General features: G+C 62.2%; 1 protein-coding gene across 6 annotated transcripts in view; it reads left to right on the plus strand.

The window, feature by feature from the left end:
* The window catches only part of TTC7B (tetratricopeptide repeat domain 7B), a 184,837-nt gene extending 178,385 nt beyond the window's left edge, over nt 1-6,452 (plus strand). For all 6 annotated transcript variants that reach the window (XM_055129801.1, XM_055129806.1, XM_055129803.1 and 3 more), the window contains one exon: nt 5,481-6,452. In XM_055129801.1, the coding sequence (XP_054985776.1) occupies nt 5,481-5,702 (222 nt within the window). In that variant the 3' untranslated portion in view covers nt 5,703-6,452. The remainder of the gene's footprint in view (nt 1-5,480) is intronic.
* The last annotated feature ends 10,998 nt before the right edge of the window (nt 6,453-17,450 follow it).

The following is a 17,450-nucleotide window of genomic DNA, read 5'->3' on the forward strand; positions in this document are numbered from 1 at the left end:
GTGCCGGTTCCCTCTCTGTGGCCACAGGCCCATGAATCAATCACCCTGACCCTATGCTGCTCCGGCCTGCGGTCAGTTTTGACCCAAAGAAGCGTCGGAGCTTCATGTCTCTTTTCTAGAATGTTCTTCCAGCAGGACCCCACCCCAGCCCAGGGGTCTCTCGGTCTGGCCGGTAGCCATGGCACCCCCAGCCTCAGAGCACAGCATGTTCGGGACGTTTGGACGAAATGGCCCTGCCCACTCCTGTTCCTTGACCCCCTTGTGTGTCCGGGGCGGTGTGAGGTGAGGAGGGGCCCCTGGGCCTGCAGGGCCCCCAGCGAGGGTGTCCGGGCCCTCCACGCTGTTCTGCACAGGGCCCCCACCGCAGTGCCCAGGGTCCAAGGGGGCCCTGGAGTGTGAGCCCCACGCAGGCGGGACAGACCTCCGCCCTGCCCTCCATGGCGCCTCTGCCTGAGGGAGCCATCCCGGACACAGCAGCTCACAGACACGTTTCCCAGGACGAGGAGAGATGCGGGGGGGGGGGGGTGTCCAAGCTCACTGTCCCCCAAGGCTGCGGCAGGGAGGGTGTGTGCACGGACCTGTGTGCACATGTGTCCTGGAAATGTGTGTGTATCCCGTGTGCCTATGTGGGCATGTGTGTGCATGTGGAGACACATGTGCATGAATTTATATATGTGCACTGTGAACATGTGTGCAGGTGGAAACACGTGTGCATGTGTTTATGCATGTGCATTGTGGACGTGTGTGCATGGAGACACTTACATGTGTTTCTACAAGTGCACTGTGAACATGTGCATGCAGGTGAAGGCATGTGTGCGTGTGTGTGCATGTGTGTGCACGTGAGTTTATTATACATCTGCATTGTAGACATGTGTGTGGATGTGTGGACAGGCATGCATGTATTCACGTGTGTATGTGTTTGTGGACATGGGGTGCTCACATACTGCGCAGTCTGGAGGGATGTGGGGAGGGCGGGACTCTTCCATGTGACTCAGAGGGTATCTCGGGGGCGTCACCAAGGGGGCCGGGGCAGGGAGCAGGGACAGCAGCGGGCTGCTGGGGGGGCTCGAGCATCCCAGCTCCACCGACCCCCTGCTGCACCCCAGGACCTGAGCTTCCGGGGCCGTTAAGGGAATCCTGAGGCTTTGAAGAACTGAGCGTCAGCAGTTCCGTGTCGAGCTCGATGCCGGGGAGGCCCCCAGAAGGGACCTTTCGCCAAATAAAACATCTGACCTGGAAACGCGGCCCCGAGGGAGGGCAGCTCACGCAGCCTCAGCCCTTCCGGCCAGTGCGGACGGCGGCCACGGGGCCCCACTGGGGGGAGGCAGGGGCCAGGGACAGGGACCCCGAGACTCCCCGTCAGCCTGTGGACAGGCCGGAGCTGAGGCTGGAGCGGGATCAGAGGCAGGGGGGTGGGGGTGGAGAGACCCTCCAAGGGCCCAGCTCATCTCCTGCCCTGGCCTTAGTCCCTGCGCCCCGGGGGACGTCCCGCCCCGTCCTGTGACTCCGACTCTCAGGGGCGACCGGGCACACAGGTCGGGTGCAGTCACCACAGGCGTGGGCTGAGGGCAGGACCAATCAGGTGGGCTGAGACATCGGCTGTGCCAGGGACAGGGTCAGGGACTAAACCACCACCCCGGCCAGGCTCGGGACCTGCTTCTCCCGGGCCTGCGCGGCTGTGGGGGGCTGCGTGGCACCTCCGTGTAGCCTCTGATCCCAGAGCGGGAGGGAGGCGGGCCTTGAGGGCAGGGCTCCAGGGAGGTGCTTTATTTATTTGTGCATTTATTTATTTTGAAATTTATTCTCAAAGATTTGTTCACAGTCTTGATTCCATTCAGTATTCCAACACCAATCCCACCACCAGTATTCCGAGTTTTCCCACCACCCCCAGCCTGCCCCAAAGGCAGATGCTAATTTATTTTGTATTGTTTGTTATGAGTAATTGACTAAACATGATCCAAAAAGGTTTCCTTAGAGGAAAGTGTGTGAAAATTGTTGTATCTCATCTTGGAGCCATTAAGCCCCTGGGTTAGAGGTCATTAACATGTTGTTAGAGCTTGAGTCTTGTGTGTGTAGATAGATAGATAGATAGATAGATAGATAGATAGATAGATAGATAGATAGATGAGTAAGGAGAGGCTGCTAAAATCTCAGGACTGGGATGAATGGAGACGTTACTGGTGCCCGCTCGAGTAAGTCAATGAACAATGGGATGACAGTGATACAGTGATATTATATATATATACGTATATATACATATATATATATATATATATTGTGTGTGTGTGTGAAGACTGGTTGTCTTCAACCTTGTACCCATCAAATGTGGTGTGCTATTCTTGGTATTCAGGTATTCAGTGGCATAACTGTGTGAAATGTCCTGGAATTCTGAAATTTTTTCCCAGGTTGCTAGAACTGGATTTTTTTTTTTTTTTTACTGGATGGTGATTTTGGGGTCTGGCGGCATCTTTGTAGTGTGCTGCTCTCTTCCGAGATTCATGTGTGCATCTGGATCATGGCTGTTAACGTGCTTAAATGGTGCCCAGAGGCAGTCCGTGGGCATGACTGCCAGGAAAGTAGAAGCATGGGGGTGGGGGGTTAGAGGGGTCCATTCCCGACTCCGGAGGCCTGGAGATTTCAGTCACTAGTCCTGCATACCTGGGTTTTTCAGCGGATTCATTCCCATGCATGGGGGGCTGGGGTGGGCCTGTGGGGGTCAGCTGTGCCCCTGGCAGCACCCGGGCTCTGACGTTTGCATCTGCTGGGGTCCTGTTGGGTCAGGCAGAGGGTCACACCTGCCCCCCTCTGAGGGGCCCCGGGGAAATCAGCCTGGCAGGGGGCGGGGAGGCATCTCCCTGCGGGTGTTTTAGGGGTGGGTAGCTTCATCCCCCTCAAAAGCAGCCTGCTGGGTTCTTTGTTTCTTTACAGGGTGCACAGTCAGAACCCATTAGGGGACCGTGAGGGGCTTCCGCATTTGAGAGCCTCCCAGCCTTGGCCATGTTCGAAACAGACTCGCCGGCCGGGAGAGCGGGGTCCTCGCCCCCATGACACGGGTGGGCAAGGCAGTGCGGCCACGGCTGGGGGTCCCCATGCCCCCTCAGCAGAGAGCCTAGATCCTGCGGGGCTCCCACCTCTTGCCTCCTTTCCTGCCTCTGCTCCTTCCCATCCCCTCCAGGAAGGCACCCAGACTTCCTCCCGCTGCGGTTTGGGGGGCGGATGGGCGGGGGGTGGGTGCGTCGCCACAGTACAGCAGGCCTGGGCCATGGCCTTCGTCCCCGCCAGACTGCTGGGAGCTGGGAAGCAGCTTTTCAGACCCTTGGAATGACCTCTGGGGTCCCAGCCCTGGGTGAGAGGTGAGCCGAGCCCCTCCTGGCCTCCCTTTGCAGGGCCCCCTGCCCCCCACCAGCCCTTCAGAGTGGCTGCCCAGTGCCCCTGTGCCCGCTGGTGTCGTCTCCGAGAGCCGAGCAGCCCCGCCCCCGCCCCCACACAGCCTGGGGCACTCGGGGTGCCAGGCGGGTGAGCCCCGGGGGGAGAGAGCAAGGCTCCGTAGGTGCAGGCCAAGATTCGACCCTGAGAGTGAGCGCGGGCAGCTCGCCAGGAGGGACAGAGCGTCCGGCTGTCCATCCGTCCGTCCTTCCCCAGCGGCTAGGGCGAGCAGAGCAGGAAGTGGAGGCAGGAAGCAAAGCAGCCAGGGGGCCCTGTGACGCCCCCAGTGCACACATGCCGCAGAGCCACAGAAGCCCCGTGTGGAAGCCAAGCGCGAGGCAGGGATGGACCCGGGGGGGTCGGAGAGTCAGTGTTGGGGACTGTGGGGGGGTCACTGGCTTGGACAGGGCCAAAGGGAGAGGAGGGGAGCGCAGTAGAGGGAATGCACCTCGATTCTCCACGGCCCGCGCCCCTGCAGACAGCTCCTCGGGCCCATTGTCACCGACAGAATTGACTCTGGGTCCCTTCTCTGGAAGCAGAGAACAAACGAACAACCAGAACCCCGCTGGGAGGAAGGAGGAGCCGTGTTCAAGGACGGGGCCCCGAGCCGGCCAGGTCCCCCACTGCCTGGGACACAGCCGCCCTGAGCAGGGAGGGGGCTCCTGGCCGTGACTGGGGGACTCCCAGCTCTGTGCTCAGAGCCACTCCCTGGCGGTGCTAGGGGTGCCGTGTGTCGTGCTGGGGATCCAGCCGCGTGGGGGGGCAGCACCAGCGCAGGACATGCCCCCTAAGCTCCATGGACTCTCTCCAGCCCGTGAGGATGTTTAGTGAAGAAAAGCAGGTTGGGGCTGGGGCAGCAGGACAGCGGGGAGGGCACTCGCCTTGCATGCGGCTGACCCGGGTTCAATCCCTTATGGTCCCCTGAGCACTGCCTGGTTTGGCCCCAAAACAAACCCAAACAGTGACGCGGAGATGTCCCAGGGCTGAAGGCGGGGAGAGCCCGGTTCGATCCCCAGCATCCCATATGGTCCCGTGAGCACTACCAGGAATGATTCCTGAGCGCAGAGCCAGGAGTGACCCCTTGAGCATCGCTGCTGCGCCCCAAAAAGACAGAAAAATAAGATCCATGAAGAAAAGCAGATTAGAGAAGGGAAGAACCACCCAGAGCTTGCCGGACCAGCAAGAACCAGTCAGTCATCGTGCAGGGGCGGGGGCTGGGAAGCAGCCGCTGGACTGTGGCCCCAGAGGGACCCTCCAGGGAGCCCAGTACTCGGAGGCCCCCCCAGCGAGGCACGTCTCCCTCCCGGCACGTGGAGAGAGGCGCCTTCCGGGGACAGTCCCGGGCCCCGAACCTGGTCTCCGTAGTTTCCAGGGTGGCTGTGGGGGGGTCCTCCGGGTGATCCCCGTGAGCGAGAGGGCACCCCCCGGGCCAGCGCAGGCCTCCACGCACTGGGCAGCAGGGCCAGCCGGCCCCTCCATCAGACACGCGTGGCCTGAGCACTGTGTGCCGGGGCCGCCGGAGCCTTGGTGCCGGTCTCACGGCACGAACGCCGCAAAGGCCCAAGCGTTGGAAAGCAGGCGACGGCTCTCCCGGGCAGACTCGCCCGCCGCGGGACCTGGGTCGGTCCACCTTCACCGTTTCCCGTGGCGGCGAGGCGGCCGTTCCCCGTGGTCACCCCACGCCGGCGCTGTTTTCTTTTTTCTCGCCTGGTTTGGAGGCCACAAGCCAGCGGTGCCAGCAGACTGGGCACACCCCCTTGGTTCTGCATTCAGGAGCCGCTCCTGGTGGCACCCGGAGTGGGGGGGGGGGCGCATGGGGTGCTGCCGGGGTCTGCGCTGTCTCTCTGGCCCGCCGAGCTGTTTCTGATGGTCACACACACACACACACACACACACACACACACACACACACCTCTCCAGGGCCAGAAGTGCTTGAACTTGCCATGCGCCCGGCCTGACAGGGGAGCCAGAGCTGGAGACTGACTTGCACATGCATGTCTGTCTGTCTGTCTGTCTGTCTGACTGTCTGTCTGTATTTCCCCTGCCGCCCCCAGGCCCTGACCCTCCACCAGCTGGGCCGCTACAGCCTTGCTGAGAAGGTTCTGCGCGACGCCGTGCAGGTGAACTCCACCGCCCACGAGGTCTGGAACGGGCTGGGCGAGGTCCTCCAGGCCCAGGGCAACGACGCGGCGGCCACCGAGTGCTTCCTGACGGCCCTGGAGCTGGAGGCCAGCAGCCCCGCCGTGCCCTTCACCATCATCCCCCGTGTGCTCTGAGCGGCCGCCCCGGCCTCGGGGCTCCTGCAGGGGCCAGCGGCCCGAGCCGGAAGGAAGGGGCGAGTGTGCCCGCTTGGGCGACAACCAAACCCCCCCTCCGCCCCCCTCCACCCCCCCCCACGCCCCTCCACTGTGGTTCCCGCCAGCCCCCGGCCAGCGGCCCGGTTCCCCCCGACAATGTTCACCATGGATTATGTGCCATATTTTGTTCGTTCGACATCTGAGTTTTTAAGTTTCAACAGAAAAAAAAGGGAAAAAAAAAAAGATGATGATGGAACTAATCAGCCAATGTAGAAGAATATATTCGAAGTTAAAATTCAGTGGCAGAACAGACTATTTTTATCAGAGCTGTAAAGAAAACTGTTCTCTCCTCCCCAGCCCCGCGCCCGCCCCGCCCCTGGCCCAGAAACCAAATGTGAATGCTGTTTCCCACCTCAGCCCTCGCCAGGACACCCTCCCGGTGTCCCGGCGGTTGTTGTCGATAATTGTACCATGTGATGAATTATCGTCCTCACTTAGAACAAAGCCCGAGTCCAAGAATATTTATATTTTACCGATATATGCCTGTTACAAGAGAAGGAAATATGAGTTATTTAAGTTTAACTTTTTTATGTGAATCCAGAGTTTATTTATCGAAGGAAATATGTACAAAGACGCTTCAAATGGGATATTTGCCGACATTCCTTATACATGACAGACACTTGGCTAAATGGGAAGACGATGTTAATAATAAAATGATTTTTAAATGGACTCCCGACCCGTGTCGTCTGTCGAGGCTCCGTGACGCGCTGGGGTGAGCTGCCCCTACCTGGGGTCGCTCTGGACCCATGAGACCTTGAAGCCAGCCCAGGTCTCGGTTTTGGGGGGAATCCACCTTTCCCGGCTCCTCCCACCAGGCCTGGGACTGGCGCCTAGGACTGGAGCACAGCCAATCAGGCGCAGGAGTAACACGTGACCTGGGGCTGTCCAATCCAAGTGTGAGCTGCAAGGCAAGCCTCCTGATGGACTTGGCCTGGGCGCCAAGGCAGGAGTGTGGCAGCCTCTGTGACACCATGAGGCTTGGTGGGGGGTGTGGGGGGGGGGAGGGAGGAGAAGCAGAAAGCCCAGCGTGAACCCAACAGGTCAGCCAAGACCCAGAACCAGGGAGGCTGACTGGGCCCCTACCCTGGAGCAGAGCGGCTGTGGGGGCGCCCCTGGAGGGCTCTGGTTGCTGCTGGAACTCACGGCCCTCTGCCCGGCCTGGGCGTGGGCTTCCTGCTCGGTCGGTGGGAGCATCTGGGGCGACCCTTTCTCATGGGTCGGAAGCCCTGAAAGGTTGCCGGCTGGGGCAGCTGGTGGCCTGCTGAGCGCAGTACAAGGCCACCTGGTGTGTGTGTGGGGGGGTGGGAACAGGGACTGGGGCCCGGGTGACCCCGTCGTGCCAGGCTGGTCCCGACAGAGGGGGCCCAACTCTGCCGAGCACGTTTCTCCAACCCCCCTTCTGCAGAAATACCCCCAGTGTCCCTCGTCTCCTCTTCCACCCCACCGCCTGCCCGCCTCCTCAGCCTCTCCCGCAGCCCACCCATGCCTCCCCCTTCCCGGCCTCTCCCACCCACACACACCCTCCCCCGCAAACATCCCACACAGCCTCTTCCTCCCCTGACCCTGCCAGCTGCCCTCGCTGCGTCCCGAGTAAGAGCCGACGCTGCCCCCTGGGGACCCCTCGAGGATGCCCTCTCTGCCTGCTCCGGGGCCCGCGGCCGGCCCCTTCCTTCCCGGAGCCCCCCACCCTGCTTCCGCCTTCCTGCCGGGTCCCCAGCCACAGCCCCTGCCTGCCATGCACCCCGGCTGGCCCACCCCGCCCCACCCCGCCCCGGCCCCTGACTCTGTCTGCACCCCCCCAGCACAGCCTCATCGCTGTCCGCTGGGGAGAACAGCCCAGGGTCGGGCATGAGCCCGGGGGTCCCGCCGGTAGTGGGAGAGGGGAAGGAAGGTGGGAGAAACTCCGGCTGGCCGAGTTTCTGAAGAACAGCTGCCCGTGTGCACCCCACACTGGGAGCTCTGCTGGGGCCACCCCAGTCCTCTCGCCGAGCCCCCCGGGCCCCGAGAGCTCGTCCATGACTCCGGGTCTCCCAGGCAGGGTCCCGTCCACTCACAGGCGCCCGGGCAGCTGCCGGGCTGGCTCTATGGGGTCCGTTAGGCAGAGGGGCTGCTTCCGGCAGGACCCAGCGTCCCGGCTCGTAGGAGAGGCCGGCGGGGCCGTGCAGAGAGGCCTGGGCACCCTCAAGGGGGTTCTGCCACCCCTCCAGAGGGGACCCCGTGGGGTCCCACCCCGTGGACAGGGCCCACTCTCTCCCTTTCCTCCTCCCGGAAAGACAAGCATGATACTGCGTGTCCTCGGGGGGCCTTTCAACACAATTGTGTAAAAATAGCCAGGCGGCCAAGCCCGATTCCTTTTTAGGAAGGATTTCGGCTCTGTCGGCCCTGCCGGCCGGCACAGGAAGTGGAGGCTTTGGCAGTGCCTGGACAGGGGCCGGGACTGGGGCCACAGGGACCCTTCCCCTGCTCGGGCCGGGCCCACCTCCTGTGCCACCTCTGGAGAGGTGCCAGGAGCTGGCGGGGGAGTGGACAGGTGGGGCGTGAGGAGCATCGCCCTGGTCCAGGGACACCCCCCCCGCCCTTATCGGCCTGTGGCCGTGTGCACCCCACGTTCTCGGGAAGCAGGGGAAGCCCCGGGTGGGTGCGGAGGCCTCTGAGTATCGGGGTTGGGTTTGCCTGTTAGTTTGAGGGACTGTAGGGCCCCCTCCTGGCTCAGCACCAGGGATGGAGCCCGGGCCTCCTACCGTGCAGTGAAATTAGAGGCTTTAATGGGGTGACCCGCCCGGGAGGAGGAGCAGCTCTCTGTCTGCTCCAGGCCACCAAACATCAGGAGGAGATGGAGTTTTTTTTGTTTTTTTTTGTTTTTTTTGTTTTTTTGTTTTTTTGCTTTTTGGGTCACACCTGGCGATGCTCAGGGGTTACTCCTGGCTCTGCACTCAGGAATTACCCTTGGCAGTGCTCAGGGAACCCTATGGGATTCTGGGATTCGAACCTGGGTTGGCCGTGTGCAAGGCAAATGCCCTCCCCGCTGTGCTATCGCTCCAGCCCCCAGAGATGGAGTTACTTAAATGAGGGCAGAAGGGAGGACTCTGGTGAGAGGCCTCCCAGATCCGAGATCAGAAAGATGAGGGGGCCCGAATATGACTCAGGGGCTGTGAGTTCATTCCCCAGCACTGCCCTGCATGCGCCAGCAGTGACTGGGGTGACTCCGACCCCCCTGGTAGAGCCAGGAGCCATTAAGACCCCCCCCCTGCCACGGCCACGGCAAGAGAAGGGAAGGGGAGAAGAAGAGAAGGACTTGCTCGGAGGGAGGAGAAGGAGTCCGGGGGGACGCAGCACTCCTCCCTGAGCTGGGGTCCCAGTGCCCCGGGGGCCGGGGAGCCTGGTGGGCACGTTCCCATAGCAGCCGCAGAAACTCCCTTCCCTGCCCCTCCCCCCACATGCACACAACAACACGAAGGAGGAGAGAGGAGAGAGCCCCTGGCCGGAAAGGACTGGGACCCTCTGGTGGCCCCATCCTGATTTGTGACGGCTTCCTGCCCCTGCTGTGAGGTGTTGCCGTTTAAAGTGAACTGCTTTTTTTAGTGAGACGATCTTAAACCGAGAGTCCAGCGCTTCCTGATGGCGTTGATCACACCTGTGTGTGCCGTGGGTTCCGGCAGTGCTGCTGGGGTTACGCTATGCACGAGGGGCGGTACGGGGGTCCCAACTGGAGGCTTCAACCCAGTGGCCTCCCACTGAGTCCCGCCCCCTAGTCCTGGGCCTTGGCGCTTCCAAGAGCAAGAACCTGGGAGGCGCAAGGCTCAACCTGTACCGACACGTTAGTGATCTGGTACATGAGGGCTTCCGGGCTCCAGGGTGAGAGCCGACCAGCTTCACACACTTTCCTCCAAGGAAACATTTCTGGATCATTTTCAGGGGCTCATTCATAACAAACGGCACAAAATAAAGCATGTAGGACCCGCTCTGGGGGCAGGCTTTCGTGGTGGGGGGCCAATTCAAACTAATGGCGGTGGGAAGTTGGTGGGATCGAAGTCGGGATGCTGAATGTAATACATTACTGTGAACAACTTGATACAAATAAAATTAAATATTTTGTTTCAAAAGAGTGTGTGAGGATTTGCAAAGCATGTGCCATCCAGCCAGGCTGCTCTTTGCCGATGGGGAGAGTTCTATCAAGACTTGGAGCCACGACTATAGATCAAACATGACGGCCACTCAGTACCTCTATTGCAAACCTCAACATCCAAAAGGAAAGAGAGAACAAAAGGCAATGCCCTGCCACAGAGGCGGGTGGGGGAGGGGGGTGGGAGGGATACTGGGATTATCAGTGGAGGAGAATGGGCACTGGTGGAGGGATGGGTACTCGAGCATTGTATGACTGAAACACTGTCACTGTCATCCCGTTGCTCATCAATTTGTTCGAGCGGGCACTAGTAACGTCTCAGAGATTTTTTTTTTTTTTTTTGCTTTTTGGGTCACACCCGGCGATGCAAGGCAAATGCCCAACCCACTGTGCTATTGCTCCAGCCCCTGAGAGACTTATTGTTACTGTTTTTGGCATATCCAATACGTACGGGGAGCTTGCCAGGCTCTGCCGTGCGGGCTCCATACTCTCGGTAGCTTGCCGGGCTCTTCGAGAGGGGCGGAGGAATCGAACACGGGTCGGCCGCGTGAAAGGCGAATGCCCAACCACTGTGCTGTCACTCCAGCCATGACTGAAACACAAGCAAGAAAAGTTGTAAGTCTGTAACTGTACTTCACAGTGATTCACTAATAAAAAAAGAAAGAAAAAGGAAAAAAAAAAGACTTGGAGTCACGGGCTGGGGTCTCAACACAGCCCTCCCTGTGGGTGCAGGAGCAGAGCCAGGCCGTGGTCTCAGGAAGATCCGGGACCCCCGTCTCCTGCCCCCGGGACTCAGGCACAACCTCTGTGGTGTGGCTTACAGATGCCGCCTGAAGGCGGGTGCTCAGGCACTCACGGGCAAGCGACAGCTCGGCCCCCAGTCCAGCCTCTGTGCCCGCAGCCCTGCTGCAGAAGGCGCACAGTGCCCAGTCCTGGTCCTACAGGGCCTGGGCAGCTGGGCAGGACAGGACGGTAGGGCTGGATGCAGGGACCTCAACCGACCCTCTGACTCGCACCCCAGCCTTTTCCCTACTGGCCTCCATCTGACCAGTATCCCCCGCCCCATGAATTCCCGCTCAGCTCCGCCCCGGGGACCCCCACCCACAGCTTTAAATCCCTCAGCTCCATCCAGCTCTCTTGAGGGGTCCCCACGAGGGCCCCGACATACCACAGAGGGGACCCCACTCAGCACCCAGCCAGTGAGGCACCCCCAGGGACAGGCTCGGGAGCGGGGAATGGGGGACAGCCATCCTCTCCCTCCCCGGGGGGTCCCCACTGGCTGCTCTGCACCCCCGTCAGAGGCCCAGCCACCAGCTCCCCTGGGTGGGCCCGAGTCCAAGCCGGCCTCCCAGCTTCCTCGATCTTCGGCAGTCAAGAGCAGCCCCTGGCCTGCTGTGGAACGAAGCAAGGACGCCGGGTCAGGATGGCAGGACAGCAGGGAGGGCATTTGCTTTGCAGGCGGCCCACTCGGGCTCAGTCCCATACGGTCCCCTGAGCACTGCCTGGTGTGGCCCCTAAACAAACCTAAACAGTGCCGCAGACATGCTGCAGGGCTGAAGGCGGGACCTGGAGGGTCGGGTCTCTGGTTTCCCCTGCTCTGCTGGGCTCGGTTCCACCCGGAGTCCGAGAAGGGCCATGGGGTCGAGGGCACGCAAGCTCACTGCAGGTGGCAGAGAGGGACCGAGGCAGAGGGACGCTGGTGCCTCTTGTGGGGCTCTCACAGGCTCGGCAGACTCCCGGGGCTAGTGTCCCCCCCAGCCCCCAGGCTCCCGTCACCCCACTCCTCACTAGCCCCGCCCCTGCAGGCCGAGTCCCCACAAGACTGGACACCAGGTCTCGGCCTCACGGGGCCAAGCCCCGCACCGTGCTGGCCGCCACAGCAGCCACGTGGCCACTCTCATCAATCCCACCCGTGCCTGGGAGACAGTGGTCACTGCGGCCTGGCCCGCGCTGGCCCAGACCCCCCGGGGGAAGGACCCCAGGATGCTGTTGGAGGGGAGATGCTCAGGAGCTGGCAGGGACCCGGTTGCAGCTAAGGGTGGGGAACACCGACAGGGCCCCGGGGGTGCGGGGGGTCACCAACAAGGGCCACCCGCTGTCCTCGGGAGCCCTGGAAGATTTGCTCTTACAAATCGTGACGGGAGGCGGAGGGGACGGGGGGAGGAGAGAGAGTCTAGCTGGGAAGGGCGCGGCCTTGCACACAGCCAACTGGGGTTCAGTCCCCGGCATCCCAGATGGCCCCAGAGCACCACCAAGGGTAACCCCTGAGCAGCGCCAGGTGTGACTCCCCCGAAAAAAAAAACCAAACCTTGGTGGGAGGCTCACGCCTTCACCTCCTTCCCCCTCCCCCATCCTCCCACCCTTGATTGTCCGGGGTCAACTGGGCCCCGAGGGACAGAGACTGTCCTCAGGGCTTTGGGGTGCGGGGACCTGCCGGTGGCAGCCCAGAACCGCCCAGAGGGAGGAGGCGCGTCCCCGTCCTCCCTGGGGCCTGTGCCCGGAGCTCTGAATGCTGTAGGCACATAGGCTGAGGAGGCCCCAGGGCCCTGCCGGCGGGGGCCGGGGAGCGGAGGGAGCAGAGGCCCAGCGGGGAGTCGGTGCTTGCCCCGTGCATGCGCCCCCATGCGCACACCCCGAGAAGCCCCCTGAACACATGCCCCTAGAGTCCCCTGAAACTCCCTCCCCCCCCCCCGTATCCAGGCCCCTGTGCATGCACCCCACTCACATGACCCTATGAGCCCCCGGACACATGCCCCGTGCACACACCTGTGAACACACCCCCGTGTACACACACCTACACACGCACCCCATGCACACACACCATGCATACACCCCATGGACACACTTCCCCATGAACCCCACGCACCTATGCATACACATCTGCATACACACATCCTGCACACACGGTCACGCATCCCTGTGCACACACATGCGTGCACACGCACACACACACACACACAACACACACACATATGCACCCTCCATCTCCCAGAGAGTCATGTGAGGCCTGAGGGGCAGCAGAAAGTCCAGCTCCAGGGACCAGAGAGAACACAGCGGGAGGGCGCTTGCCTTGCACACAGCACACCCGGGTCCGATCCCCAGCACTCCACATGGTCCCCCGAGCCCGCCAGAAGCACTGAGCACAGATTTAGGAGTAAGCCCCGAGCACAGAGTCTGGAGTAATCCCCGAGCACAGAGTCTGGAGTAATCCCTGAGCACAGAGTCTGGAGTAATCCCCGAGCACAGAGTCGGAAGTAAGCCCCGAGCACAGAGTCCAGAGTAAGCCCCAAGCACAGAGTCGGGAGTAAGCCCTGAGCACAGAGTCGGGAGTAAGCCCTGAGCACTACTGCATGTGACTGATAAAGAAGGGAAAACAAGTCGATCTGGAGCCCACCCTCCCCTCCTGTCCTGACAGGCCCATCACACAAACTCTTGGAGCCTCAGTTTCCCCGTCTGCGGCTGGAGCTTTTACTGGAGGGTTGGATGCACACGGGCAGCCACCAGTGTTCCCGCCTCTGGGTGCTGCATCCCAGAAGAGGGAGCAGCCTCAGGGCCAGGACCCGCCTCCTTCACAGTCCCCTGTCCTGGCACATGGCCCGGGCAGGCGGGCAGGGGGGACACACCACACCCAGATGCCCGAGCCACACCCCCGCAGGCACACTCACCCTGATGGCCGGCCGCAGGGGCTTCCAGGCTCTCACGCCAGCAAGCTGCACTTTAGGACCTCCCCTGCTGTGTCGGAATGCCAGCCACACCACCAGGGCAGTAACTGCTCACTGAACTCGGACCCTGGACACAGGCAGCCCCAGTGTGGCTTCACAACTCAATGATGTCACGAGGAACCCAGATTCTTTCCACCTCTCTGCCCACTCTCTTCCTTGCAGACCCGGCGCCACATAGCTACAGCCCGGCTGCTGTGGCTCCGGACATCGTGTCTGCACTCCAGCATGAGAAAAGAGGAAAGGTGGCACGTGAGTCCTTCCCTCTCACACTGGTCCCTTATGCAGTTGCACCCCTCTCCCCGCTGGACCTACCCACAGACCTTCCCTTCTGTTTCATTGCCTGGAACTGGGTCAGTGGCTACATCTCATGCAAGGGAGTCTCTGGCAGGTGGTGGGGGGTGCGGGGGACACAGGACTGGCAAAACTGACGTCCACAGTGACACCAGCTTCACCCCTGCACGCTGCAGTGTTGAACAAAGTCAGCATTCTGTGGGTCAGAGAGAGAGAGGGCCAGGCCCCGGGGGAGGCGCCCAGCACCTGTGCGCAGGAGGCCTCGGGCTCCGTCCTCCGTCCCTCCTCCAGGGGGCAATGTGCAGACAGCAGACAGCAGGGACGGGGTTTGAACATCCTGGGGACGCGTGGCCCGGAGCTCCCCGGGACTCTGGGGAGCCAAGCCCAACCGGAAGCAGAATTCCGGGAAGCAGGGGCGCTGCCCCGGCCTTCAAGGCTGCCCTTCCTGCACCCTCCAGGGATGGGACATTGTCCCCGCCCGCTCGCCCCCCACTACCCGGGGGCAGCACCAGCTCCTCTAACCAGAGAAGCCCAGAGAGAGCCTCTGAGAAAACGGCGGCTCCACTTCGAGGTTCCCCCCCGCCCCCGCCCTGTGCCTGAGCAGCCCGTAGCTAGCGGCAGAGCTTTAGGGAGGTGACAGGAGGGGGCTGCAGGCTGGCACCTTCAGGGGGGGCGGGGAAATCCGTCTCCTCTTCCCTTCTGTCTGCAGGCCTGGGAGAGTCTCGTGGGCCCTGAAGGGGGTCCAGCCCTGGGGTCTCCTCTGGCACTGTCCCAGAGCCTCTGTCTCCCAGCCGCTGGTCCCTGGGGGGTGTCCTGTGCTCTCTGTCCAGGCCGGGGGTCCCCGGAGGCAGCCCTGGCCACCTGGGCACGAGGCTTGGGGTACCTGGACCTACAAGCACTCCGCCCGACAGCACAGCTGCCTCACCTTGCTGGAACTGCACCCTGGCCCCACTCACGGTCCTGCTGTCCCCCCGGCTCCACCCACTGTCCTGCTGCCCCCCAGCCCCCCTCGCGGCCCTGCTGTCCCCCCAGTCCCCCTCGTGGCCCTGCTGTCCCCCCAGCCTGCTCTCTGTCCTGCTGGGCTGGCCAGGGCGGGCCGGGGCAGGGTTCCCTTTCAGACATGAGTCGGACAGCAGCAAGCCCCGGTCTGCTCGCATTCTGCTGCAGGCGCCCCCACCTGGGGCACTGTACCCCAAGACCGTGAGGGGGACCACGGGGCCCCCACAGTGGTCTCCTTCCTGTGCGCAGGGAGGCGTCTCCCCACCTGCCCCTTCCTGGCGGCCAGGCTGGGATGCTCTTTCCTCGTCCGGCTCTTGGGTGCTCGCCCAGCCCCCTCCCTACTGAGCAGGCAGGTGTGGGGGAGACACAGGGTGCGGCCCAGTGAGGCCGGGCGGGCGGGCCAGCCGGGCGGGCGTCTGGTGTCCGGGCAGCTGGGGGCGCCGCCTACAAAGAGTCAAAGAGCCGCGCCTGAGTGCTTTGACCCAGAGGGCACAGTGCTTTCCTCGGGGTCAGGGGTCACGTGAGTGGGAGGAGGTGGGGGGCCCACCCTGTGCTTCTCTCCTGTAGGGTGGAGGCGTGGCCTCAGCCAGCCTCCCCCCAGGACTCAAGTCCACCTGCTCCCACTCCCTCCCTGCCCCGTTTCTGGAGCACCGACATGCGAGTCCTCCAAAAGAGGTGACTGGGTGGGGAGGGGAGGGACATGTTTGCAAAGACGCTGGGAAGCCGGAGCTCAGTGGTGGTGGAGGCCGTGCCTGGCGCCTCTGAGTGACGCCCTGGGACCCGTGTCCTGCCTCCCCGAGAAGGAAAGAAGGCAAAGTCTCCCTCGTCCGTACGGAAAGATGAGGCGTGTGCACACTTTGAACCGTCAGGTGTAATAAAAAGAAAGACGCAGCTGGGCTGGGCTGGGGGGGTGGGGCTGGGGTGTGGGGAGAGCGCAGGCTTTGCACATGCCCCCCCTCCACCCCCCCTCTGTCCCTGGCACCGCCTGGTCCCTAGAGCACCAACCAGGATCAGCCTCTGGGCCCCGATGGCTGGGGTCCAAGAACTAACAAGGAAAAAGAAAAAAAAAAAAAAGGAAGAAATGCAGGTGCCCGGGCCCTGTCCCTGCCTGCCGCTGCCCGGAGGCTTATATTAGGACCCCCTCCGAGCCTCTCCCCTGCGCCCCCCCGCAAGGCACATCTGGGCAGGTGGCAGGCGGCGGAGTGCTGCTTCTCAGAGGGCCCCGCCAGGAGAAACCGCTGGGCTGTGGATCCCCCAGTGAGGCAGAGGGCGGACACCTCCCCGCGGCCTTTGGGCTCATCTTTATAGCGGCAGGGGCTGGTCCCTGCCCCCGAGAGTTCAGCAGTTGTCGTGTCAGGAGTAATTTCCCCTGTGTTGTGGGTTTGTTGTGTTGTTTCGGAGGGGCTCTCTGGTGCCCCTCCTGGGGGTACTTGGAGACCCACAGCACCCGGCCTGAACCAGGGCCCACTGGGATAACCGCTGCCTGTGGGTGGGGGTGGGGATCATAAACAGCAGTGCGCAGGCCTTACTCCTGGTTCTGTGCTCAGGAATCACTCCTGCCAGCGCTCGGGGCTCCCGTGCAGTGCCGGGGACAGAGCCTGGGTCAGCTGTGTGCAAAGCAAGTGCCTCACGCGCTGCCCGCTCTCTCTCTCTCTCTTTCTCTCTCTCTCTCTCTCTCCCTCTCTCTCCATCTCTCTCTCCCTCCCTCTCTCTCTCCCTCTTTCTGTCTCCCTCTCTCTGTCTCCCTCTCTCTCTCCCTCTCTCTCTCCCTCTCTCTCCTTCTCTCTCTCTCTCTCTCTCTCTCTCTCCTTCTCTCTCTCTCTCTCTCTCTCTCTCTCTCCCTTTCTCTCTCTCCCCCCACCCCTCTCTCTTCAACCCCAGAATGATTTTCTGATAAACTTCCTTTTTTTTTCCCCCTCAGGGGACCATATGGGATGCTGGGAATCGAACCCGGGTCGGCCGCGTGCCAGGCCAACGCCCTACCCGCTGTGCTATTGCTCCAGCCCCTGATGAACTTTCTCGTGTCTTTTTCTTATTTTCCACCCAGAAACCGTCTGCCCGCTGCTCCGTCACTTGGCCCTTGACTAAGGGTTTTAATGTCCGGCTACCTGCCCTGGGTTCAGGGGTGAAGCTAGTGGGAAGAAGGAGCCCTGTGGTCACTACTTTCCCCCAGGGTCCAGCGCAGGCGCGTAACTGGGCTCCTCATGCTTCCGGGGTGGGGGGCTGGGGAGGTGCAGAGAGCCCAGGCCGGGGTTCCCCTCTGTTGCCCCTCATCTCCTGGCCTGAGTCACGGTTCCCTGCACGTGCCCGGCTGGCGCAAGGGAAACCCCCACACTCCACCTTGTCTGTAGGCGGGGCTGGTGGGGGCAGCCTTGGTTATACAGAGCCCACCAAAGGCCCGGGCAGCCTCTGCTGTGTCCGGGGGTGCAAGCCCCGGCAGGCCAGGCGCCCCTCCCCCCGAGTCCAGTCCCTGCCTGCCGGGCCAGCAGGTGTGAGGGGAGGAGCACCTCTGAGAATGTCCTCTTGCCTGGA

This window comes from Sorex araneus, chromosome 3, assembly GCF_027595985.1.
Source record: "Sorex araneus isolate mSorAra2 chromosome 3, mSorAra2.pri, whole genome shotgun sequence".
Taxonomy (NCBI): domain Eukaryota; kingdom Metazoa; phylum Chordata; class Mammalia; order Eulipotyphla; family Soricidae; genus Sorex; species Sorex araneus.